Here is a 26,469-nt window from a genome sequence, read left to right as displayed (position 1 = left end):
GCTGCTTTGGTTTCAGAGTGTAACAAAGGTCTATCACAGCTTTTGCCTTAAGGCATGCTTTAGGCACACACACACACACACACACACACACACACACACACACACACACACACACACACACACACACACACACACACACACACACACACACACACACACACACACACACACACACACACACACACACACACACACACACACACACACACACACACACACTAAGCTGACTAACCCTACACATGTGTGTAAGAGTGTGTGTGAAGAAAGAAGCACAGTTGATTATCGTGAGAAAGATGTGATGTGAGGGAGTGAAGTCCAGGTAAGGGATCAGAGAGAGGGAGAAGAGGGGGGTGGGGCTTATCGGTGTTGATTATCTGTCGCCAACAGCAATGAAATATCTTGTTTCCTTGACTGTGAAGGTTTCTAGGGACCAACTAAAAGTGAAGCCGGATATTTCTTTCTCTTTTTTCGTTGTGTAGTTAACGTCGTCTTCTATGAATCTGAAGAATGTGGGAGAAGATACTTCCTGAATATCAAGGTGAGACACTCAAGACAAAAACAAAAGCAACTTTGAGAGTTATGGCTTATTTTGGCAAAAATGTATTCATAACTTTCATAATTTTCTTTTGTGCCTCTACTGTGACATATTTAGATGCTTAATGTTTCTCTCTTACTCTCTGTACTGCAGCACCTCTTTTCACCCTCTGTCTGAAACCAGAGCGCAGTCTGATCTGGGAGCACTATCCAATTAGTAGCACAAATGTTAAGTTGTGATGTCACTATGTCACAGAAGTAAACAAGGGACAGAAATCAAGGAGTTTCATGCAGGGGGAGCTTTGGGATTTTAGCCTTTGCAGACCATTTAAATGCACAAAAACCTATATAATACACTACAGAAAAGGGAAAACCCCAAGAAAGCATAATAAAGAAGCCGCTTTAAAATATATTTGACTAGCTCTTTTACTTTTGATACTTTCGCTTCCATCAGTTTCCACGTATTGGCCTGTTCTGATAAACACATTTCCAAGAGGTTTGTGCTGCATACAGAAGCCATGCTTGCTCTTCTCTTATGTACAACCCAATTCTCTTTCATGTATCTCACTCTTAAGGCAGCAACAGCCTCACATCCCTGTGGAGATAATTCCAGTTCAGTCTAATCTAATATAAACACATGCACGCACAAACAAACCCAGGATTGCGCTGATACAAACACACACATGCCCACCACTGAGCGCCGTAGGACTACTCAGTATGCAGCTTGGTGCACACAAACAAGCACACTTATATAGGAGTCAAACACTCACAAAAACACACTCATTGACTTGCAGTCAGCCATCAAAGGCAGTGCAGAAGAGCCAGGATTAGAAAGCTTTTGTCTCTGAGTTTCATAATGGGCCATTGGGATAAACCCAGTGTTTCAAACATGGGGAAATTGAAGGGAGAATTATTTCAAAGGTTATTTTCTCTCTCTCTCTATTTGAAATCCTCTTTAAGAATGTTTCAGTGTCTCTCTCTGTTTCTCTTCCCGCCTAGCTCCAGGCTAGCTAATTCCTACACCAATGCACGGCCACAACATCAACATAGATATTGTTGTTATGCACATACATTAGCAGGCGCTCTGATAAATATGATCGGAGATGACACAACCTTGTTTAGGGCACCCCGTGGGTTAATAGGCAGATAGGACATCTTAACGGCTGAGCGAGCTGTCGGATGTGTGTGTTTACTTCTTTTATTTTTTATATTTATATATTGTAATTAGAAAGTGGGACATCAGCGATAAGAAGGCCTGCAGACAAGAAGCGTAGGAAACCAGATGGCTTCACTTATCAGACAGATTCAACCGCTTGTGTAATCACTCGGTTAATTGAAAGGGTTAAACTGATCAACATATAATTGTATAAAGAGAATAATAGAGATCGAGGTTTGAGAAAAGTTCAACGAGACATTTTACTTTGAATACTTTTCTTTTGCAATTAATTGCATTTTAGAGCTACAGTAGTTGTTGCACATTTCATTTCATTTACAAACAAATGAATGTCTTAAGGTAGGCTAAGTAATTAACAGGCAAAAGTGTCATGTTGATAATTTTTCAATATTTCGCAGTTGTGTCTTTCCATAAAAGTTTAAAAATTGAGGACATTTACTTGTTTCAAAGATGTTTAACATTGTGGTTTTGTTTCTGTTGCTTGAGTAAATACGATTGTCATGCTACTTCCACAACTGAAATGTATACAGCGAATAATGACCAATATAATCAACCAAACGTAAAGATAAAAAGTTTACAAGCAAGGAATATCAATAAACTAAGTATTACCATCAAAACAAATCTGACATACTTGATTTCTGTGTTTTTTATCCTCTGAAAACAGCCTTTTATCAGTGTTTGCTTTACAGAATCATGGAAAATTCCACTTTTAGTCTAACATTTCCACTCTAAAAATAAACAAAGTTTGACTAGTGTATTTATGGTCAGTTGAGGCCTTTACAGAGATGAAAGCAACACAAATAATTGTTTTCCGAAAAGAAAACATCATACATTGTTCACTTTTCTAAATGAATGCTTGCCTCCTTATTGTAGTATTGTAAAGAAAGAAAAGCTTTTTAGAAATGACTAAACAGCACAGTGGAGGTTGTCTCTCAGCTTTATAACTAAGGGTGAACAATGGAGCTTGAGTGAAAACAGGGACATCCACACCACTCATACTCTTTTAGTAAAGTTTTGGCCAAAATGAACCAAATTCAACAGCTGACAGAAGGCTTTCATACGAGTCCGTCAACACTAATGTTTTCTGAACCGTTTCCTCATATCTCCTATTCTTTTTCTCGAGAGGTGCAACTACTGAAATGGTGAATTGAGGTAAAGTGCTTTTCAGGTCTATTACCCATCAAAACAGCACACAGTAATGTTACCGGCACATCAGTAGCAACACAATAAACTCTACCTGAAGGCCCAAACAGGACTTTTGGCAGCACTCTAAAATGAGTGAATATGTAAAAAAACAAAAAAAGGGTTGTTTTCATTAATCACTTATTGTATCTTTCGGTCTATACCTACACAAAATCTGTCTGATGTTAGCGTTCTTCTTTAAGTGCAAGATCAAGGCGGACACACACATGTAATTGTATCCCAAACAAAAAAACGCATAAACACATGAGTGATGCTTCTATATGATGGAATGAACACATTTATACTTGAATCAATAAAGGGGCAGTCTAATTGTTTTCAGCTTTCAGGCATTCAATATTTGACACACCCACACACACTCAAAACAGAAAACATACAAGTATGCTTCAGAACACCAGGACCGGAAAAAACATCACCACACATACAATTACAGACGACAGGAGCAGTGACTATAAGAGATACAAAAATAAACATAAAGAAAAAGAGCAGAAACACACACACACACAAACAGATACACAAAAAACAGAGCCAGGGCTTAGAATAGTTGCGGCCCCGGAGAGATAGTGGCACATCACAGTGGATCAAACTCAACCCGAGGCCTAAGGGTGTGATGCTTTTCAGGACACACAGACACACACACACAATGTACATATTCAACAAAGATTGGATGAACTCCAACATGCTGAAAATACAGTTGACATGTTGTGCAATACCGTAAAACTGCATTTAATAGCTCGGGATTTATTTGCCTCAATCACTGAAACAACCGGTGTATAGTTGAGACAGCGCTCTCTAAGGGACTGGCCTTTAACTCCTTTTGCTCAAAAGATGGAAAATAGGATCAAGTTGTTTATTTAAACAAGTATAATTAGACTATGCAATACCGTATTATTTACGAATCATCCATTTGATCCTCGTCTGAAATGGTTAACAATGCTGGTACAATGACATCCAGCATACGGACACACTTTTCTTTATCCTCTTAAAAGAAACATGTCCATCAACAAACCTTTTTGACATAACAAAAAGGAAAAAGGTTTAAGAACTGACCTAAAGAAAGAAGGAACATTATCATTTTGTAGTCAGCAAGGTAATGAAAACAAGCACACCCAACAATATGGTGCAGTGAACACATTGTTATGTCAGTTAAAGTGCCACACAGTGAGCAAAAGACTTAACAAGACACTATTAACAAATTAGGTTATTTTTCCTGACACTTTTTTCAATTTGTACGGATCGTCCGAGCCTTACAGTACGCACTTCAGAAATAGAATTAATTAAAGAATGGAAACATTTTCAGGTTTTATGGCCGCTTCAGAGGTAGGGGTTCAAAACCATACAAGTACATTTGAATAAATTCTGCGTTGGTCCTTGGTTGTTTATGGTTTCCATACAATTAATGAAATGTGGAGAATCTAACTTATCTATTCTATGTGAGGCATAGCTATTGACTAAAGTTACCCGCTAACTAATACGAACTCCATTTCATTAGTCAATAAAGTACCCACATGTGGCGACTAAAAGGGACTCCGTGTCGGTTTTTATTGACATTTTACAGTATGTTATGGGATAATATTAAACAACATTTTAAAGCAGACTAGAACTATAGAATAATTGTCCTACAGGCGCATTGGAACTTGAAATCGCAGAGACGGTCTGTCTTCTCTGCTGTGTGCATTCTGCCCCAGAAAGCTGTATTATATCGGTTCATTCATTCACTAACACTAGCCTGGAGCTGATCTACTTTTCACTCAGCATCTCACTCTCAGTGTGTGTGTGTGTATGTGTGTGTGTGTGTGTTTGTCTAGTTCCAGGGCAAAACGAACACAGGAGGATATGCTGCTCCCAGTCCCAAACACTGTGTGACAGCATCACAGCAGGATGAGCAAATACCACAGAGCCATCTGTGAACTTCAGGCCAAAGTGTTCACTCCGGCAATGTTTGCACCGTGTTTAGTGTCGGAGTTAAGAAAACAATATGAAACATATTTGGATGACCCCGCTGATCTAGTTTAGATTAGATCCCTATATCTAGGGTCAGCCTTTGCAAAGCTTGTCATTCATGACATTATTTCTGCAAAGGTAAAATGTTTTAAATACTGTTTCACTTGTTTTAGTTTCATTTTTTAATTTGTGGCTCGTCTAATTGCTATAAACAAGACCGTTTTTTGTTTAACTGAACAATCTTTCTTAACCCTTGTATATCCCACAGATAGCTCCAATCTTAAAAAATCAATATGTAACAAAGCGCTGGTTTCCTTGACAAAATGCAACAGGAGTACTCCATTGGTTTTCTGGATTAACCTCTGTGGCAAACAAACGCTTATGCTACTTACAAATGTTTGCATTTATGATTTTTGCAGATAAATTGCAAAGGGTCTAAGTAAATTGCTAACGTCAGTGTATAAGAAAACCACAGTTGCTTAGATTAACCGTAAAGTAAATAAAGTAGTTTGGCATTTGGCGAGATGCTGTTTAGGGATCGACCGATATGGCTTTTTCAAGGCCGATACCGATACCGATTATTAGTAATCAAGGAGACCGATAACCGATATTTGGAACCGATATACATTTGCAGTAAAATCAGAAAATCTTAGTGTCAAAATGTAGAATAACACAAACTCCAACACAACTCAACACAATTTCTTGAAATGCATTTAAGCATATATTATGTTTAATTAACTTTTAAACATCTTACAACTGGTTTCCTCTCTGTGCCCTTTTCTTTAGTGCAGTCATCTGCAATGAGTTAGAGAGAGAGACAAGAAGTGGGGCTGCAGGCTGACATGCTTAACTAACAATAATGCTTAATTTATTATATCTAGCATACAATCCCAATAAGCTGCTAGCAACTGCAAAACACTAGTGCTAGCTAATGTTTTGCAAACTATTAAAAGTGAGGCTATTACAGTAGACCTAACGTTAGTCTAGTAGCCTCACTTCTAATATTTTGCTAAACATTTGCTAGATACATGTTGGCTAGCTAATGAGCTTCACATATCAACCTGAAAAACTGCGAGGCTCCACTCGCAGCCCCTCCCCCCCCTCCGCACCACAGTTACGGCCCCTACACACGGCGGCGTGCGTTGCCGCTTCAACGCTTCTGCCCATTCACTTTGAATGGGGTGACGTCACGATTCGCCGAACTGCATTGTGGGAGCAAAGTAGTCACGGCACAAAATGTGAACATCTCTTGAGCTAACCACAGACGAGATGAGGGCATTGGAAGAGCAAAAATGCTGACTCATTTCAGGGTTTAAGGACTCATTCCTGTATATGTAAGTGTCCATATGCCTGTGTGTGTTGCGCTTGTGTGTCTTCGAAATCCCCCAAGAGAGCCTAATGTTTCATTTGGCGACTCAGTGGACTGGGACAATGTACTGACAAACTGTCAATCCACTCTTTGTTCCCAGGCAGCCAGGTGGGCTATCTCGCATCATCACTTGTCTAGGAGTGTGTGTGTGTGTGTGTGTGTGTGTGTGTGTGTGTGTGTGTGTGTGTGTGTGTGTGTATCATCCTGTCACCCACAATCAAAACATTTACACCACAATAGCAGATGCAGGCAAACCAACAATTAAACCCTGTACACAAATAAATTATGTATGAATTATGTATTGAGGAAGCAGGGGCGGATCTAGACAAATATTCATGGGGGGGCAAGAGGGTGGCAGGAGATTTTGAGGGGTGGCATCCCCTGACAGAAGTATATGCTGATTGAAATCGCAATCATATCAATCAATTAGGGGTGTAACGGTACACGTACCCGTACTGAAATTATTCGGTATGGGCCCTTCGGTTCGGTACACGTGTGTACCGAACGAATATAGCGTTAAACGTAAAAAATTGAGAACAACTTTCTGGAAGTAATCTCAGGTATATATCATAGAGCGACCAAGTCATTTCATTGGACGAGAGGCATACTATGAGAGCTGGTAACAGGGATGCGTTCAAATGTAGTCAGTAATTTGAGGAACTGTCGAAATGGCGAACGCAGATAAAGTTGAGCTGAAAATCCTCCAGCATCATTGAAGTCTCCGGTTTGGGAACATTTTGGTTTCGCAGTTACGTACAAGGATGACGGACAAAGACAGGTGGACCGAACCAAAGCTGTTTGTCGACATTGTTCAACTAACATTGGTTACGCGGCTGGCAATACATCAAACTTGCACACTCATTTGAAAAGGCATCACCGAACGTGAATATCACCGGTACCAAAAGAAAAAAGACTGAAGTGCAAACCCAAGTCCCGCTAGCATGTAAGCATCCACCACTCGCAGAAAGTTCAGACCGAGCCAAAGCTATTACAAACGCCAAATATCCTTATGTTGCCATGGTAGCAAAGCGCTACCTGGCTGTGTCTGCTACCTCTGTCCCTAGAGAGGGTGTTCTCCACAGCAGGAGACATTGTTAGTGCCAGCAGATCTGCCATTTCAGCAAGCAATGTGGACAAGTTAATCTTTCTTTAAACAACATGAAAATACAATGAAAAGCAAGTCCTAATGTCAAGCCGGCTGCTTAGGAACTAGTACAGTTCAAATACAGATAATTTCAGTTCATCGAAATGCTGCACCTTAATGTTTATTTTACTATATTTTGTATTTATTTGAATACATTAGTCAGTTTAATAATAATTTAAAAAAAATATTTAATGTTTTGTGATAATTTTTTCTGCTGTACCGAAAACGTACCGAACCGAACCGTGACCTAAAAACGAGGTACGTACCGAACCGAAATGTTTGTGAACCGTTACACCCCTACAATCAATGTTAACTTGGAAAGCCACAATATTAATATTTTAACTCAATCACATAGGTGATATTATTGTGGCACATCAGTAAAGCCTTACAAGGTGGCAGACGTAATTTAATGAATTTTAACTGAACAATAACTGAATGAGTTTGTCTCACTCTTAGACCAGCAGGGGTAGCAAATATATACAGACTGCTGCAATAAGTACATTAATTAACTGTCTCATCGATGTTTGTCTGAATGAATATGATAATATTAACAATCATATTATTCCTATCAGCTGTCAATCACTGTTAATAAATAACAATAATAATAATAGATTGAATTTGTTAGCAATCCTGTTTGTAATATACATGGATCGGATTTCGAGGCGTAGTCATGGGGGAGGGGGTCTGCAGTTCGGTGGACTAAGGATTGCACCACTGCTTTTTGCAGATGATGTGGTTCTAATGGCTTCATCGGTCTGCGACCTTCAGCACTCACTGGATCGGTTCGCAACCGAGTGTGAAGCGGCTGGGATGAGGATCAGCACCTCCAAATCTGAGGCCATGGTTCTCAGCAGGAAACCGATGGACTGTCCACTTCAAGTAGGGAATGAGTCCTTACCCCAAGTGAAGGAGTTCAAGTATCTCGGGGTCTTGTTCTCGAGTGAGGGAACAATGGAGCGTGAGATGGGCCGGAGAATCGGAGCAGCGGGAGCGGTACTGCAGTCGCTTTACCGCACCGTTGTGACGAAAAGGGAGCTGAGCCAGAAGGCAAAGCTCTCTGTCTACCGGGCCATTTTCGTTCCTACCCTCACCTATGGTCATGAAGGATGGGTCATGACCGAAAGAACGAGATCGCGGATACAAGCGGCCGAGATGGGTTTTCTCCGCAGGGTGGCTGGTGTCTCCCTTAGGGATAAGGTGAGAAGTTCGGTCATCAGGGAGGGACTCGGAGTTGAGCCGCTCCTCCTTCGCGTCGAAAGGAGCCAGTTGAGGTGGTTCGGGCACCTAGTTAGGATGCCACCTGGGCGCCTCCCTAGGGAGGTGTTCCAGGCACGTCCAGCTGGGAAGAGACCAAGGGGTAGACCTAGGACCAGGTGGAGGGATTATATCTCTTCGCTGGCCTGGGAGCGCCTTGGGATCCCCCAGTCAGAGCTGGTTGATGTCGCCAGGGAAAAGAAAGTTTGGGGCTCTCTGCTGGAACTGCTACCCCCGCGACCCGACCACGGATAAGCGGGAGAAGATGGATGGATGGATGGATGAATTTGTTAGTGTTTTTACAGGTGCTAAAAGACGCTTTACAGATATAGTGAAGAACTGTTATGATTCAGATATTCATTTATTATTGAATAAACTATATTTTTTGGAGGAGTTAATGATGAATGTTCATCAAGATGCTTGCTCACCCTCCTTCAAATTTGAAAAACAAGTAATTATATCATTATTGATATACAGTTACAACCTTGACTTTACATCAGAAACAACAAACATTAAAGAAGTGACTAACTGCATCAGTTAGGGTTAAAAAACGTGTATTCAGCTAAAACATCGCTGCAGTTATTATCCAGTGGAAGGTCCTTACCTAGTGGCCTAGTTAAATCAAAGTGGTTACTTTCTGTTGGCTGGGCAGTGTAGTTTTACACACCGTCTTCTTTTACTTTCTCAGGACTTAAAACTGTTTTTTGGGGGCAGACCCCCTCAAAGAAAAAAATATATACACGCATACAAGGTCATCATCTTAACAGTTTGTTATTCTCATCGAGTCATCCGTGAGCAGAGCATCAAGTTGGCATGTCTATTACAGCTGAATGCGGCGATTACTATCTTGTTCAGCAAAACGCCTCACAAACTTATTAAGATCAACAGCTGTAGTGCGTTTTGATTCAATGCTGAGTACAACCAAACTTGACATTCTCTTCTCTGTCATTGTAGACCGCAAATACCTCATTCCTTCAGTGCTTGGGTCCGAAAGGCTTCTCGTTTTGCGCCGTCCCCCCGTTCAAGTGAATTCGCCACCAATCATATTTCCACTCTCGCGCCAGGACCGGGGGAGGGGTTACATGACGTGCATCTTGTGCTGCATTCATTTGCACTCGGACATTAGAGACTTTCTCTCATAAATGTCCGATGTTTTCTTTCAAAACAAAGATGCCAACTGGGGTGGCAGCTGGGGTGGCAAGGCTATTGTTTCGGGTGGCAGTTGCCACCCCATGCCACCCCGGTAGATCCGCTCCTGTGAGGAAGCATGGCGAGGCGCTGTAATTTGTTGATCACTGCTTTATCAGGCTGAAAGGATTTCCTATGAGTCAGGGTTTTTGTGGAATAGAGCAATTTGAAACCAGAGATCTAACTATCTGTTTTGTGTCGGGTATGTTTGGTTTGTGTGTGTACGTTTTAACCGCTGTGGACTCTCTGGGGGGAATGGAGATATGCGTCTGATGACTCATTCGCAGAGACAGACAGGTAGGGTAAACTTGCAGAGTAGACTGACTGGAGAAGAAGAAAGGAGGCAGGAATAAAGGGAAATAAATTAACAACGGTGCTGACTCACTGCATTAAGCTTTCAGCGGGAGATCCAACCACATTAGGGGGCTGATTATCAACGAAACATTACAGTCAGTTCAAGGTAAATTCAAATGGAATTGTGACGAAGATGGCTTCGTCACTGTGGACTGAAGGCTTCAGGCTTTGTATATTGCACATGTGTTTTATTTTGAAAAGTGTTCCCTTTCCCCATGTCTGTTGCTGTTGATTGTGTGCACCTGGTGCCCTGTGCTGTCTCCTCCCCCCTCACATGTGTCTTGTTGGGTTAATTAGTGTGGGTATTTAGGCTCTGTGTTTCCTGTTTTGCTGGGTGTGTGAGATCCTTATGGCTGCAGGATGTGTTCAGGGAGAACAGCAGTATTGAGGCTGTGAACTATGTGTCTATGATTTTAATAAATGCCCACACCGGGTTGTATTTGGGACGTTTTGCCTCTGCCTCCTTGCTTGGTCGGGCCGCTCAACGGTCAGCTTCACAGGAATACAATACAAAAGACCCTAACGTGTGTTGTATTTGTTAGTATCACAAAGCAAACTGATCTCACACCAGCAGCACTGCAGATCTGTCTACAAGTCCAGCTGATGGATACAGTAATTACCACAGGAGCTGATTAACGATGGACAACGCTGTTCAAACTCAACGGTCTATGTAATTGATTGCATGATTTATCTCTCCCTCACTCACTCTGTGTCATATGTTCTTTACTTACAGCAGCTTGTAAATAAATGTTTTCTGTATAATATAAGTTTGTATGCTCTACTGCAGGGGTGCCCAACCTTTTTTGAACCGAGAGCTACTTTTAAAGTTGCCAGTCTGCCGAGATCTACCAGTCCAAATAGAGAGGTGTAGCCATTACTGACAGCCTACTACCAGGTAAATACACACTTCTACTTGTATAAAACTGACATTTGTACGATTAATACTCCATAAAATACTGCAGATCCTTTATCTTACCTATTTCTAATCTACACACATACAAGTATTTTAACTGAAGTTACACAACAGTGTTGTTGTTACAGAGTTGGAGTTTATTCACACGTCACATACTACAGTGGGTAATGTTTTCAAGAAACATTGAACAGTGCTGCCACATATGACACAGGAAAAAAAGAAAAGACTCGAACCCTTTCTTTGCCATTATATAAAAATAGTGTTGCTACAAAAGTATAAATTCGGCTCACTAATAAGACAACTCAGATCTGAAGCTACTCAGGAATCTGCTGCAACAGTGCAATAAAAAAGACAAAATTAATAGAATCAAACCCTTTTTTTGTTGCATTTTATTAGAGTATAAAAAGACATGCCTTTAAAATAGGATGCAAGCAACACTAGTTTCTTAACCTGAATTGATAATAGACTATAATCAATTTAAACAGAACAGATCTTAATGTTTGCATTCTTATACCATTTTGTGCAATAATTATAATGAATAAGTTCAAACAAACTAAAACTTACAGCTGATTAATAACGGTATCTAACTTGAGTTTTTATTATGTCAAAAACCTGTTGAAATGCTACTGGTATTTTTACTGTCCCCAAAAAGCGCGTCGGCAGCCTTCAGGAATGCTTCTTTCACAACTTCGCCGTCTTTGAAAGACTTCATGTGTTTCGCAAGAACGTGACTGACACAATAAGATGCTCTGGTAGCAGCCTTGCTCTTGTTGTTGGGCCTGGTGAAAATGGACTGCTGTGCATTTAGCTGTCCTTTCAGGTCCCTCCCTTTTGGGAGCGTAGGGCAGAATTAGGAGGGAATTCCGTCTCGTAGCGTTTGTGCACTGTTTTTGAAATGCCGCTCCTAAATTACCTTTCTTCGATAAAGCCACGCTCGCATTGCAGATGAGACAGATGGACTTTGAATTGGAATAGATAAAAAAATAATCATCCTCCTCCCACTCGGAGTGAAAATTATATATTTTTGGCTTTTTTGCTTCTGCCATAATTGCGGTCTTGTGTGTGTGCGGACTGTCACTCCTGTTGACACGGACAACGTCAGCAAACTAGCCCACTGCCCACCAGCCACACCCCGACACATGGGGTCACGCCGGCCAATCACAAAGCTTTGATGCGTTCAAGTGCATTATTCTGGCACAGGAAGATTATGTTATAGGACATTAACGATAAAACCGAATATTGTTGTTCTATTTTTAGACACATCTCGCGATCGCCTGGGGATCAACTGGTTAGGCACCCCTGCTCTACTGTGATATAGCTATGTATTGTATGGTGATAGCCAAATTAAAGAGGACATAATATGTTCGTTTTAGGTTCATTTTTTTGCATCTACTGTTTACATGCTTTATTTTTCTTATACTGCTGCAGCACCTCTTTTCACCCTCTGTCTGAAACCAGAGCCCAGTCTGCTCTGATTGGTTAGCTGGCATAGTGACGTCACTATTTTACGTAAGTAAACAAAGGAGTCCAATGGAGGCGTTTCAGGCAGGGGGGGGGAGTGTGTGGGAGAGACTATAGCCGCTTTCGCACCAAGTACTTAGTGCCCGGCACTTAGTACCCCCATTGCACTAAGTACAGTTCACGTTCACACTGGAATAAGTTCCCTGAGGGAAGATTACGCCAGTGGCGAACCGTCAGGGCCTTCAAGGTATTCAGAGAATACCCTGGAACACTCAGATAAAACAAACAAAAAATCGATTTAATTATATAAATAAAATGTCTATAAAATGAATAAATGAGATTTGTATCTGTGTTGTTGATCTGTAATATTACAGTGTTACGTTGATTTGTTTGTCCTTCTCGGACCATGCACTACGTATTTCAGTGGTTTTGTGTTAGAAAAGAAAGCAACCAATCAGATCTTGTTCTGGGTCTCTGCGTAGAATATCCTTGAACCAAGGTATTCTACAGCCTTGATAGAATGCCCTGGCCGTTGCACTGAATGAGAGTACGTTTGGACTGACAGTTTGATCAACCAATCATATATTGATTTGTAGCCAATGGGCGTATTCTTTCAGAGTTCCCCTCGGTTCCAGGGTACTCTAGAAGGCCCGCTAGTTAACTGGCTCGAGACAGAGGATCTAGATGAGTGAGACGAAGCAATTCAAGCAGTTTTATTGTTTTTAACGTTGAAATGATAAGTGCAACAGGAGAAGATGAAGTTGTTGCGGAATTGTTGTGAGTACCCGTTTCAAGACGACAATTCAGTGAAAAGACGGACATTATAATGCCGCGGAGGGGGGGTGGGGGGGGGGGGGGGGGGGGGGGGGCGGCGGGGTGTGTGTGTGTGTCTGTGTGTTCGCCACTGGATTACGCAAATGAAGCCGCTGACGTCACTTCTTCTTCTGCTTTGGGTTTACTGGCAGGCCGCAAACCACTTCACGGCGTATATTGCCACCCGAAGTCCCCGACCGGAAGTCCCCGGAGTTGGGGACTGGCATCGCCGACACCTCCTCATCTCCACCGCTCCCATGTTTTTTTTTGTGTTGCCATAAGTTATTCTCTCTCCGTTGGTGCGCGGGGTTAATGCTAATGCTAATAATGCAAATGTCAGCAAATACAATGGCGGCTTCACAAAACTTTTCAGAGTTTTACGGGGCGTGGTTTGCAATTCGCCCAGCCAATAGAAATTGGTACTTTTTTCCCCCCAGGATAGTACCACCTCTCTAGCAGGCACTAAAAATGGGGGTAAAAGTTCCCGGCACTAAGTACTCTTTTTGGTTTGAACGCAAAATAAGAGGTACTAACGGAACAAAACGGGAAAAGTACTCCGGTGTGAACGCGCCTTATGGGATTTTAGCCTCTGACCATTTATGTAAAATAACACCTATAACACACAGTAGAAAAAGGAAAACCCAAAAAAGCATAATAAAGCCCTTACTATTAATTATGATTTTTTTATTTTTTTTTATTAAAAGATGCAAATACTTAATCTCAATAGGGTTTTTGCCATTTTTAAGTTGCAATAATGTATTATTCTATATCAAGCATGTTCAAAAATGTGGGTTAGAGTTTTGCTTTATCGACAGTTTAGAAATGATCTCAAGGGAGAACTGTTGAACATTATTAGTTGGCACATGTAGTTTTTCCATCATATTCCGATATTATATATTCAATATTTACTAGGGATGTAACGATACCAAAAACTCACGGTACGATAATATCGCGATAACAAGTCCACGGTACAGTATTTATCGCGCTATTGAATAATAAAGGGAAACAAATTTAATTTTTTTTTTCAATAAACTTTTTTTTTTTCTTTATTAAATAATACATCTGATTTGTACAGCATTTTAGTAGGATAGCAGTATTTTAAAGTGTCAAAAACAAAGTGACAGTAACAGACTGGAAGAAGAAAACCAGTGTTTTTGTACCTAGTACTACCAAACAAAGTAGGCATTTTCTTTGTGCCACTGCATCTCACAAATAAAGAAGGACATTTAATAATCAGACCCTGCAATAAAATAAATCAAGTTTCACTTTTTCACATTTTTCAAGTAACTCAACTCAAAGTCACTAGTCACTCACTCAGCATCATCAGACAGGTTTTTTAGGAATATGAGAATGTCCACATTTCCAGGTTGAAATAAGCTGGGATGTTTGGGCATTTACAATATCCCCTGCTCTGGAAAAAACTCTATCGCTTGGTACTGATGTTGCTGGGTCAGCAGTGGTCGCGTTAACCGAATATTTTATTTAACAATGACGGAAAAATCTGAAAGCAGTCTGTCATTTTGACAGATTAGAACAAACTCGGAACAGCGCCAACGTTTCCCCGCAGCGAGGCTCTGGTGTTATGCCGTGTTATGCATGCCCTCCTAAAGGAAATTATATAGTTTCCAAACCGTACTTTGCCGTACAGATCAATACATGTCTGGGAGGATTTGCTTTACGCTGTGCGCGCTCTCGCGAGGTGCATGCACATACGGCATAACACCCCCCCCCCCCGTTGACAGTTCACGAGCGTGCTCTCTCGTGAATTGTTCAGACCCGACGGGTAATAAGCATGGATGTATAATAAGAACTGGATACAGCGTGGGAGGCGGGGCCTCATTCATTCTTATGAGAGTTGCTCAATGGCGCATGACGACAAAATGGCCCAATTTTTGAGAGAGCGAAACGTCACAGATTACCCGGCATGCCTGAGAAGTACCCGTATGTGCACTCATAGAGCATGCGCAACTTTAACCACGCCGCCCAAAAGGCTCGTTCACATTAAGCACGTGCATTTGCGTACACGTACCAGCACCGCGCGTTCATGACAGCATGGTACTGGATTTATATTAACGAGGCGGCAGTTAGCAGCTAGCGGCTAGCTAGTAAATTATGCTAAGTTACACATCAATCGTTATGTACTTTTATATTACGCTGACATCAGGATCTAGTGATATCCAAGCAACAGAGCTTCATTTAGCATGATACTTGTGTGGGTTGTACATGAAACCACTTGGTAATATATACAAATGTATATGTTGAAGCCTGTTATGATCAATTGTGAGTTAAAACTTTATCTAAAAAGTAAAGCTGATGATGGATTACTGTGGTTGAGTTAAAATAACAATAGCCTATTTCTTTTTGAAATGTGATGGAGTAAAAGGATAGTAACTGTGATTATTCATGTTAAGTAGCCCATAAGTAACTAAAACAATTGCAAGTGCAATAAGAAGCTACAGGAACGTTAATCTACGTCGGTAATATTAACTTTATTTAATACAACATTTACGGTACAAGATTTACATCATACAGCCCATGTAGTATAATATTTTACAAATGATGAATTACAGCAAACATGTGCAATATATCCATTATTACAGCTCCGTGGGATGGCAGTACGGCGATATGGTCCGTTGTTATTGTGCATCCATGGATAAAGAGAAACTCATGTAGTGCTGAACACGTAACATGAACGTGCAGGGCGGCGTGGTCCCGTGGGTTAGATGCGCGTTCATAATGCCGAGGGAAATACCTCTCAGAATAACGTTATTATCACATTTTTACAACTTGAGGAACGAATGTTTTTAATAAGGGCTATACAAACGTTCATACTGGGTAGTTTATTTAGTTTAAAAAAAATTATCCAACAAGTTACAGACCACTCTTTCCCAATGTAAGTCAATGGGAAAAAGTGTTTCCGGTCCCAGCAACCAAAAGGAAGTGTAGTAGCCTACCGCCGTTTGACCAGCACGAATATTCTCATCAGACTCCGGCGCACTTCCTGGGGGCTTGGTAATAAGGTAATAAGGGATTATGACGGACATTTTACGATCCTGTCTGTCAAAATGACGGACAGCGAAAAAGTCTAACGCCACCTCAGTGGGACGGAGATATATGCTTTGGCCATGGGTGACAGCAGTGGGTCAAACTGTGCATTGTCTCTCCACCACTTCAAAAACAATATAGTTTTTGCCAAGAAGGTGAGGCTTATTGACAGGGCGAGATATAAATATACTGTTGGTACTTGTCAATGTCTCTAGGTGTGTAAATGTAGCCCTGTAAATACGATGTCCTTTTGTGTTCTGTTGTTTTATGTTCATGTTTTAACTTGCTGCCATGTTGGACAGGTCTCTCTTGAAAAAGAGATCGATGATCTCAATGGGACCACCTGGTTAAATAAAGGTTTAAAACAAAAAAAAGTGGTTTTTTTTAATTTTTTTAATCGCGGTAGATTTCGTCAGTGTCACGATGGTATTGGGACGTTTATTTACCGCGATACCACGATATTCGGTATATCGTTACATCCCTAATATTTACACTGCATTTTCAGAGCGACTCTTAGCTTTGTTCCTTTTGTAGACTTGAAATACTAAACACTGCCTCAACTGAATCTAACAGAACAAAGGTCGGCACACATGCAAGTGTAACCCAGGTTAAAAACCTTCAATCCTAGCAGGCTCCCGTAGCTCAGTATAAATGGCAGCCAGGTCACTTCCGTTTCCTTGGCTGGTCGTTTGTGATGCTGGTTGCTACGTTGATGCTACATGCTACACACAGGGATTCCTCCACGATTCCTAAACAGATTAACGTTTTTGTTAACAATTGCTGCAATCAGCGGTGAGTCTTGTATTGGTAGAATGTATTTAAAATGTGTAATGTTATTGAAAAATGCCCGGAATGTGCCCGCTAGCTTAGCGGCTAGCGGTTAGCATTTTCAATAGGAAATCTACATTGAGATAGCTCCCGTTAGCTGCTAAGCTAGCGGTTAGCATGCTAATAGTATTGCTAGTAGAAATATTTTATGCATGGGTCTTCACTGATCCCAATTACTTTAAGTGTAACCTTGTGGGATTTTGGCTATCAGCCCTGAAGTATTGCTTTGCTGTTTACTGGCTGAATTTAAACAGATTAATGTTTTGTATAGAAATGGATATAGAAATGTTGTACAACCAGAAATGTATTTATTTTATTTAAGAGATTTATTAAACCAGTGATGTATTTATTTTATTTAAGAGATTTATTATACAAGAGATGTATTTATTTTATTTAAGAGATGTATTTTTATTTAAATGCTTAAAGGGGAAGATACTAATTATTCCTTGTGACCTTTTACAGGTCAGGTTTTTTTGTTTGGATATATTTTTTTGCCAGGTGCTTGCCGCACCTGATGACCTTTCATGGACCTTGATGGCGAGCTAAGATTCTAAACCTACCCTCCCTGCCACATGGTGAAGTAGGATTAAACGGAAATTAATGAACTTTACCCCGGAAGCTTTTCTTTTGTTGTCTTTTGCCTTTACTGGGCACCTGAAAATAATCATGTGAATTTGAATGAACTTGTTGATATCTTGAATACAACTATTTTGTAACGCATACCTGGTTTCAGTTTGTATTTTTCACACACATTGAGCTCCATAGTCGTTCCTAGTTCTTCTGAATATCACTCATTTAATTACAGCTAATAGATTTGCTACACATAGCAAGAGTTTTTTTACAACATTTTACCCTATAGCTACAATGTGTATTCATGGCTTGGCAGCTGCATTGAAAAACCTTTTAATCTGTTCATAAGTCATAGTGTGAAAGTAGAGAATGGAATGAGAAAGGTAGACTGAGGCAAAGGAAAAGTGTGTGTGTGTGTGTGCGTGTGTGTGTGTGTGTGTGTGATGAACGAAAGGTCGGGAGATGTCAGGCAGAGCTGAGAAGCACAGCACACGGAGTCCATCTCAACCCTGTGACTGAGTATGGATCAGAGATTCTTGCTGTGCTTATGAGCATGAAATAAAATGAGGTATTTTATGATCGTGTCAGATCCAGTCTAGCACAAATCCTAGTTTGTGCTAGCGAGGAACATTTCCAAAAATTATTGGCAGCCTGAAGGAGGAAATGCGTTGGAGTGCATAAGTGCCTGTGTCCACAGTAACGCACCTTGATTTGCCAGATTATGTGGCTTGACAAATCGAAGCTATATTATGTTTTTTTTACTACATTACGTTATCTTTTTCAGGATAAAGGGATCATTAGGGGGCCAGCTGCAGACAGTAAAAATGACCACACAACTTTCATCTATGTGCCCATGCTGATTTATCTCTACATTGTGTCCATCCATTAAATTTTAATCCATTTGAGACAGTTCAGGGTTAAGTCACCTTGTGCTGGATTAGAAAAGCATAGAGATAATTGAAAAAAAAGATGCAAAAAACCTTGACATACTTGGATGTACGAGTGAAATACAGGATGGTTATGCTGGGCAATTTAAGCAAAAATTATATTTGATTAAAAAAAATGATTCAACCTTTCTTTGAAAAGACCCACCCATCCGCCCATTCAGGATCACACATGTCTACAGTTTTTATTTGCTCAGAATGTATTCATTCAATGTTTGTCCAATTTTTAAACAGTAGCATTTTCTCTGTGCTGTAGCAAATGCTATGTTGTCTTTGTGTGGAAAAAGCCAGAAGTGTGTGTGTGTGTGTGCTGTGGTAATTCCTTCTCCTCGCTTACACAGTTGTTTGTTTCCTCCACTTTTCACACCGAAAAAGGAAAGTACACATTGTACAAGATAACGTGATATTTGCATAAACAAGTATATGTTTTTGATTTAATGATATCCAAAAATGTCCATATATGACATGATACATTTCTCTACCACTAAAATCAGACAGGAAATAGCAACAAAACAACAAGGACAAACTACGAAAATATACATGTACTTTTTCGAGACAAATAAGAACATCTATACCAAATACTTAACACACCGTGCCAACATTTACCCTGGGCAAGCTCCACGACTAACTTCACAAAGCACCTTCAGATATCACCAGGACAGACAGACAATGGAGACAAATGAATGACCAGAAAATCAACAGATAGAAAAAATTGATGGAGGGATGGGTGGATAGCCAAAGGAGAGAATGAGGAATGTTTATACAAAAAATAAACAGAAACGATATTTCTTTAAATGGAAAATAAGTCATTATTTACTTTGTTACTTAAGACTGATTTTATTTTTTAAAGAATGCAACTTTTCTCTTAGTGTTTTCAGTTAAAGCATGTAATTTAATGTTATGTATATTGATGTAGTTTTATTTTTATTTTACTGCCAGTAATCCAATTTAGAACGCCATGTAAAATGGGTGACGATACATATGGGAACTGTCATGAGGTCATTAACATCTGACATTGGTGTCATATAGAGAAGATGGAAAGATTCAGTGAATGAGACAGGTTAGATAGATAGACAGAATATATGTGTATAAATAAATAGTTGGATTACTTTGTCATTCTTTGCTCGGCTTGATTTTGATTCCACACAAGGAATTCTGGGTCGTACCTATCGAGGGGGGACAGGCAGAGAGAAACAAGAGAGGTATATGTTGGCTGTCTGGCAAGAAATTATTCAGTAAATATAAATCAATATGTAGCCACTACACTATCTTTCTCTCTCAACATTTGGTTATCAGGCAATGGTGGAGGAGGTGGGCTGGTGAGGTGCATGCATTTAGAGCGGGTGGTGAGGAGATGGTGGGTATGTTAGTTAAAGAGAGGGTCCTAGGATACAAACAGACCATTTTAGAGCCAATTATCAAAATACCTTCAGTGCTATTAATGCTATTCGCTCATCCATGTCATCCTGTTTTGAGCAATACATCACGTTATTATGAGATTGGCATGTTTGTCAACCGTGCTGGTGACTATCGATGACAAAATCCTTAAAGTGTATTTTATAAAAAAATGTTTGTGTCGTTGAAAATGACTAGCTTTATCTCAGAAAAGCACGGCTGAACGACTAAGCTAAATGGTGAGTAAATGACAAGCTAAGCTGTTACGCCTGTAGGGTAATTTTAGACAGGATACAACATATCTACATTTGCTATATTTTGCAAATTATCTATGAAATGGTTGGTTACATGAACATGTTTGTATTTAAAAAAAAATTATCACTAATTTCATATTCAGGTAATTTGTTAATTGTCAGTAAAAGTTCAGTTTTCTTAATCTGCTTTTGTTTTTGATATATCACACACTCGTAAATTACACATAGATCATGCCTAAGGCATGCAGTCATAATCTAATATGGTGTTAGTGTTAAGAACTACATTGACCAATTGGTAAATATCTGTTTGTTTAGTGGTTGGTTGTAGTCTTTTTTCTTTTTGTCACGAATCCTATAATAAGACCAAAACCAACAATTGATTTAATTGACAAGTATTTATTTTATAATCCAAACTGATATAGCTTGTTACCACAACAGTGCAGAGGAGATTTTGAGTAGTTTGCCAGGTGTTTATATTTCTCTCTCTGTCTGTCTGTGGACAGAATTTGTCTCCGGGACCCTATCATGGTTTGAGTTTGAAATGGGCGTAGTCCAAGCATGGTGGATGAAGGGAACATTGGCTGGCACTTAATGCCACTGCACTAACTTAGTGTCAAAAAAACTTTACAAGTGTGTAGTTGAGAGACAAATTAAAGCCCAGTTCGAACATGGGTGTGCTCCGAGCGAGGGCCTGGAAGTAGAATGCCCTCCTGCTTTAAGTAGAGCAATTTTTTTTGTTGAACTTTTTTGAATCATATAGCCATGATAAACTATTGTTTCCACCAAGGACAATCGCAAAACAATATTGATAGGGAAAAAGGGGTATAAGTACGCCCATTTGAGATGGACTGGAATAGAGCACCAAGTGGGCAATAACTTGCAACTTAAAATCCCCAAAAAACTGCTATGATTGAATTATACATTCCATAGGAATACATGGTATAGGGTCTGATACAGACATAGGGAAGCCAGAATATTGAAAGATGGACTCACATAACATCGTTAGTTTTGGTCTCTTGAAACTGTTACATTTGACTACTGCAGAAACCCAATGTTCATATATAAGTTAATATATATATATATGTTTTAATCTTGAGGGACCCTCCCTTCAACATAATGTGGACAAATAGCATGTTTTCATTCCTACAGTGGAAGCACTGCATGTTATGAAGGTAAAGCACAATGGCATGCATCAGAAATCAGTCCTTTGAATGTAGCAGTGCAGATGTGTTGATGCTGGAAGCTACACAACAATGATGCTGAAGCTCAAGATTGAACAAACAGACAATGTGGGTGCAATGTGCACAGAGAAATAAACACTTGGACAATGGGTGAAGGAAAGAGCCATGGCAACTACAACAAAGTCACCTATCCTAATGACACAGAAACATTTCTTTATGCTTCCAAATGTGACCATATAATAAGCCGTTCAGCACAAAGTTACTTCGTCATTTGAAATATGACATTTTAGAAAGAAATAAAATGGTCTGCTTACACCTGAGCTGAAATATCACAAAGAGAGACACTCCAACTTTAATTAGGCTGCTTATATCTGTGACAGCATGTCTGTGCAGTCATAGGACAGAAAAAAAAGACTAAGAAAGAAAAATCCATGACACAATTGGAATAGTATATCAAACTTGATTATAACTAGGACAAAAGAATGATACAAAATCTACTAAAGTGGCTCTGTATACGTCTCTCTGTTGCTCTTTTTTCGTCTATCTGTCACTGTCTCTCTTTCTTTCTTTCCCTCATTCTCAAACACCCACTTTCGTTCTCTTGGTCTCAAAGCAGACTCCATGCACTTCCCGCATTAACGGTGTCTGCCTAATACACAGAACGTTACTGATTGCACTGAGACACTCCAAACTTTTAAATTGGACCAAAAGGTGTGCGTAGGAATTTGTACGGCAGTGTGAACAAACCCCGACACCAGGTAAACTAGAGAGGACAGTGAAAGATGTGGCGTGATGTGTGCCTTATACTAAAGCCCAGATTCAACCAGCCTTTTACCGGAATGGACCGTCAAATTCAGACAGTCAATTATCTGTTGAAGTGTTACAAACTGCAGTCACCATGCTACAAATTGAAACTTTGACACTCTTCAATTATAATGCTTAATGTGTATATAATTATGTTTAAACCGGTGAATCTGGCCCTCAGTAAGTTCAGTGAAAGTGGAAAGGGAGCGGAACAAACAGGCTTCATCATCAAGTCAGAGCTGATTGGACATTTTGTCTTTTTGTTCTCACCTTGGGTCCTTCTGGATGCTGTCCACCGATGGAGACCGGCCAAGGGTGGCCTCAGGGGCGAGTGCTGGGCCCGACTTGCTGTAAGGCGATTCGGTGGATGGGCAGAACTGCAGAGTGCGGTACGGGTTTCCATAGTCAGCAGCCCCGCCTCCTGCGGCAAAGCTGCCTCTCTGAAAGGTTCCCGCGGCACTCTGGCTTCCTGTTCGCTGCAAGGGGATTGGGTCGACACCAGGGGAAGACGGGGCTAAAGCAGGAAGTGGAGAGTAGGGAAAGATCAGATAGTTGAGGACATCTTGGTACAATTGGTTTGCCACTGGGTTTGATGTAGCCGAGGATGGGCGGGGTGAGGGGGAAAAAAGAAATCGGAAAACAAGTGCCACCACAAGGATGCAAGTACAAAACGACACAATGAGAAAAAGCAACAACACCAATGAAAAATAACAGAAAAGAAAAAAAGTGAGGAATCAAATTAATAAAAAGAACTCAAACGTAAACACAAATGTCAAACTACAGTGACAACTTAAAGCAACATTATATACCTAATAAAACTTAAAAACAGCTTAAATTGTCAAAACATTTTGATGCTACACTGACTTCCTTTGATCAATGAGGTTTCCTGATGGACAGAAGGCTTTAGTTGTTGCTAACTGCTAACAGTAGCTGTAATAAGCCAGTGTTAGCTTGATGAGGGAAGTCACCAGGAATTGGAGCACTGAGCCCTATTGTGCTAACAACGATCACTAAGGAGATCTCTAGACTAGTGGTTCTCAACTGGTCAGGCCTCGGGACCCACTTTTTCCTTTGTCAATAAATCGCGACCCGAAATTTTGAACCACTCAAATCTATTCAAGAAAAAATTGTGCTGTAATATATACGCCTTTCAGCATACAATATTAATTAAAGTGAAGTACAGTGCTTATATCCCTTCACAGAACTAAAGAATGCTTTTAAAACAGGTTTAATGAGATGATGGAATCAAAGCTGAACTGTATAACACAAAAAGGCACACATGCTGAAAACCCATCCCCAGCAGGGGGGTCTGGGGGGATTCTTCCCCAGGAGATTTTTTGAAATACTAACATATAATCTACGTATTCTGGTACGCTCTGAGAAGAAAATAAATAAATCTATTACTACCCGACATTTTAATAATATTTGATGCTATTGTTTTTCACTTTGTTCTGACAGCTGAACTTGTTGCTCCACACAGAGAGAAGAGTAAAGAGGAGATAGTCTGTGTGAATTACTTTAAATCGTGGGTAAGGGTTGATAGCTCCCATTGTTTCTGTGACCTGTCAATCATCAAACCGGGGGTCATATTTCATTATGTGTTCATTTGTATCTGAAGTTGTACCCATGGATGTATAAAGAACAGTGTTGGGTGTAACGCGTTACAAAAGTAACGGAGTTACAGTAATGTATTACTTTTTGCTGTAATGAAGTAATGCAACGCATTACTAATGAAATGTGGGTAATATACTACGCGTTACAATTCTCAGCAACGCAGTTGCAACAAATTTTAACCCAAAATGAAATGGTGTTTTGTTTTTTAAGAATTCACTAACATCGCAAGACATTCCAACACCAGAGAAAAATTGTGCCGGTAGATTAGTAATGCTGCGTTCACACCTGCGTTGGGGGTGGCACGATTACATGTAAAGTCAATGCAGAGATGCGGACAGATGCGAATTCGCTTCAACGGCGCGCACGAAGCGGTGGACGCGGTGCGAATCACACGACTGAGGGGATCGAAGGGGGCCACGTCGAGCGTCAAATTCACGTGACGCATTCTCGCGAAAGCCAATCAGCGTTGGGATTCCCTCTGACGTCCTGCTATTGATCAGTTGTAAAGATGGAAGTGATGATCGTTGTGGCTGTGAGTGGGTTCCCGGAGATTTATGATACAATGTCGTATATCTACCAGGACCGCAACAAAAAGGAGCTGGCTTGGTGGAGAATAAGAACCCAGAAACGACGGTGTTTGTTTCTACGTTTGTAGAACTTCCACAGAAGGTACAAAGCAGCAATAGTTGTTATATCCTCCATAGTCAAGGGCAGAAATAACCAAAACGATCTTGCATGGAAGTGTAAACAACCTCAACTGTCCGTCAACGGTATGTCTGTTTTGAATGACGTGATAAAACAAACTGCAAGCCGTGGTGAAACTTGAGCGATTGGAGCGATGCGAATATTCGCATCGCGTCTGGTGTGAATGCAGCATTAGCCTGGTGTTTACGTAATCAGCCGCGGCGATCCGGTGGAATTGGGGCGGACTGGCCATTTGTGTGTTCTGGAGAATCACAGAACGGCCGGTCGTCAGCGGGCCATTGGCGGCCGGCTCGGTTCGCTGACGGCCGGCAGCGCTCTTCATTTTTGTATACGCCATCATGTAAGTTGCGCTGACAGGCGACAGAGATCTACAGTTTCCCCGCAACGAGGCTCCCTCCGCCCTCCCGTAGACAGTTCACGAGCCCAGTCACTTCATAACACCAAAGATGGATCGGGGTAAACGCTCTAAAGTGTAGCTCCACTACACTAAAAAATAAAAAGACAAGGCACAGTGCAATGCCTGTGGCAAGTTAATAGCTTGCCACAGGCATAGCTCAGTTAAAACTAGAGAATGCAATTCCTGAAGAAATTGCTAGTGGGAATGCTTTATGCTGAAAAACTGATGCTAAACTGCTATGCTGAAATGTAGAAGAAAGTGAAGAATTTAGATTGAAATGATACATGAACACTGGGGGCTTGAATGTGTGATGAGAGAAGAAAATAAAGTAAAAAGGCTTGGAAAAGCAGCAGAATATTTGAAATGCAAACTTTTGAACTAACTTGATGAATGATCTGTCGCCATGGCAACGGTATTTGATGACATCCCATAATACGCTTAGATGCGTTGATGGCTGCATCATTACCAAACCTGTGAAGTTTTGTGCCATTTGGAGCATTTTCACTGAAGTTATGAGAAAACCGTGTTTCATGGCGGGCATTGTGTTGCCATGGCAACGGCATGTCCCGTAGATGTCTTCACGGCTGGACTGTTAGCACACATGTGAAGTTTGTGCACTTTTTTAACATTTTCATAGTTATACATTACATTAGGAGGTTACATTACTCTCTCTCTTGATCGCCCTCTCTCTCTTCTCTTTCTTCTCTTGATTGCCCTCTCTTCTCTTGATCGCCCTCTCTCTTCTCTTGATCACCCTCTCACTCTTCTCTTGATCTCTCTCTTCTCTTGATCTTCCCTCTCTCTCCTCTTGATCGCTCTCTCTCTCTTCTCTTGATTGCCCTCTCTCTTCTCTTGATCACCCTCTTTCTCTTCTCTTGATCACCCTCTCTCTTCTCTTGATCGCCCTCTCTCTCTTCTCTTGCTCGCCCTTTCTCTTCTCTTGATCGCTCTCTCTCTTCTCTTGATCATCCTCAGTCTTCTATCACTCTCTCTCTCTTCTCTTGATCACCCTTTCTCTCCTCTTGATCGCCCTCTCTCTCTCCTCTTGATCGCCCTCTCAAAGGATAACACTTCACTGTAGGGTTTCTGCCATGTCTCCACTTTAGTTTGACTCTCTCTCTTCTCTTGATTGCCCTCTCTCTCTTCTCTCTCTCTCTTCTCTTGCTTGCCCTCTCTCTCTTCTTTTGATCGCCCTCTCTCTCTTCTTTTGATCACCCTCTCACTCTTCTATCACCCTCTCTCTCTTATCTTGATCGCCCTCTCTCTCTCTCTCTCCTCTTGATCGCCCTCTCTCTCTCTCTCTCCTCTTGATCGCCCTCTCACTCTTCTATCGACCTCTCTCTCTTCGCTTGATCTTCCATGGAAATGGCATATGATGACACCC

The 26,469-nt window shown here is 40.8% G+C and overlaps 1 protein-coding gene and 1 long non-coding RNA gene across 5 annotated transcripts in view; one reads left to right on the top strand and one right to left on the bottom strand.

Annotated features, from left to right (window-relative positions):
* ctnnd2b (catenin (cadherin-associated protein), delta 2b) overlaps positions 1 to 26,469 on the bottom strand; it is a 212,907-nt gene that overhangs the window by 55,589 nt on the left and 130,849 nt on the right. For 3 of the 4 annotated variants that reach the window (XM_034233094.1, XM_034233096.1, XM_034233097.1), the window contains 2 exons: positions 22,640 to 22,883; positions 19,845 to 19,901 (listed from right to left, as the gene is read on the bottom strand). In XM_034233094.1, the coding sequence (XP_034088985.1) occupies positions 19,845 to 19,901; positions 22,640 to 22,883 (301 nt within the window). The remainder of the gene's footprint in view (positions 1 to 19,844; positions 19,902 to 22,639; positions 22,884 to 26,469) is intronic. The other variant, XM_034233095.1, reaches the window with a different exon arrangement.
* On the top strand, positions 16,891 to 17,941 carry LOC117557310. The gene is made up of 2 exons (XR_004570688.1): positions 16,891 to 17,185; positions 17,684 to 17,941. It is a non-coding gene; the product is annotated as an uncharacterized LOC117557310 (long non-coding RNA).

Source organism: Gymnodraco acuticeps, unplaced genomic scaffold (assembly GCF_902827175.1).
Source record: "Gymnodraco acuticeps unplaced genomic scaffold, fGymAcu1.1, whole genome shotgun sequence".
Taxonomy (NCBI): domain Eukaryota; kingdom Metazoa; phylum Chordata; class Actinopteri; order Perciformes; family Bathydraconidae; genus Gymnodraco; species Gymnodraco acuticeps.
This window is presented reverse-complemented; position numbering and strand designations above follow the sequence as displayed.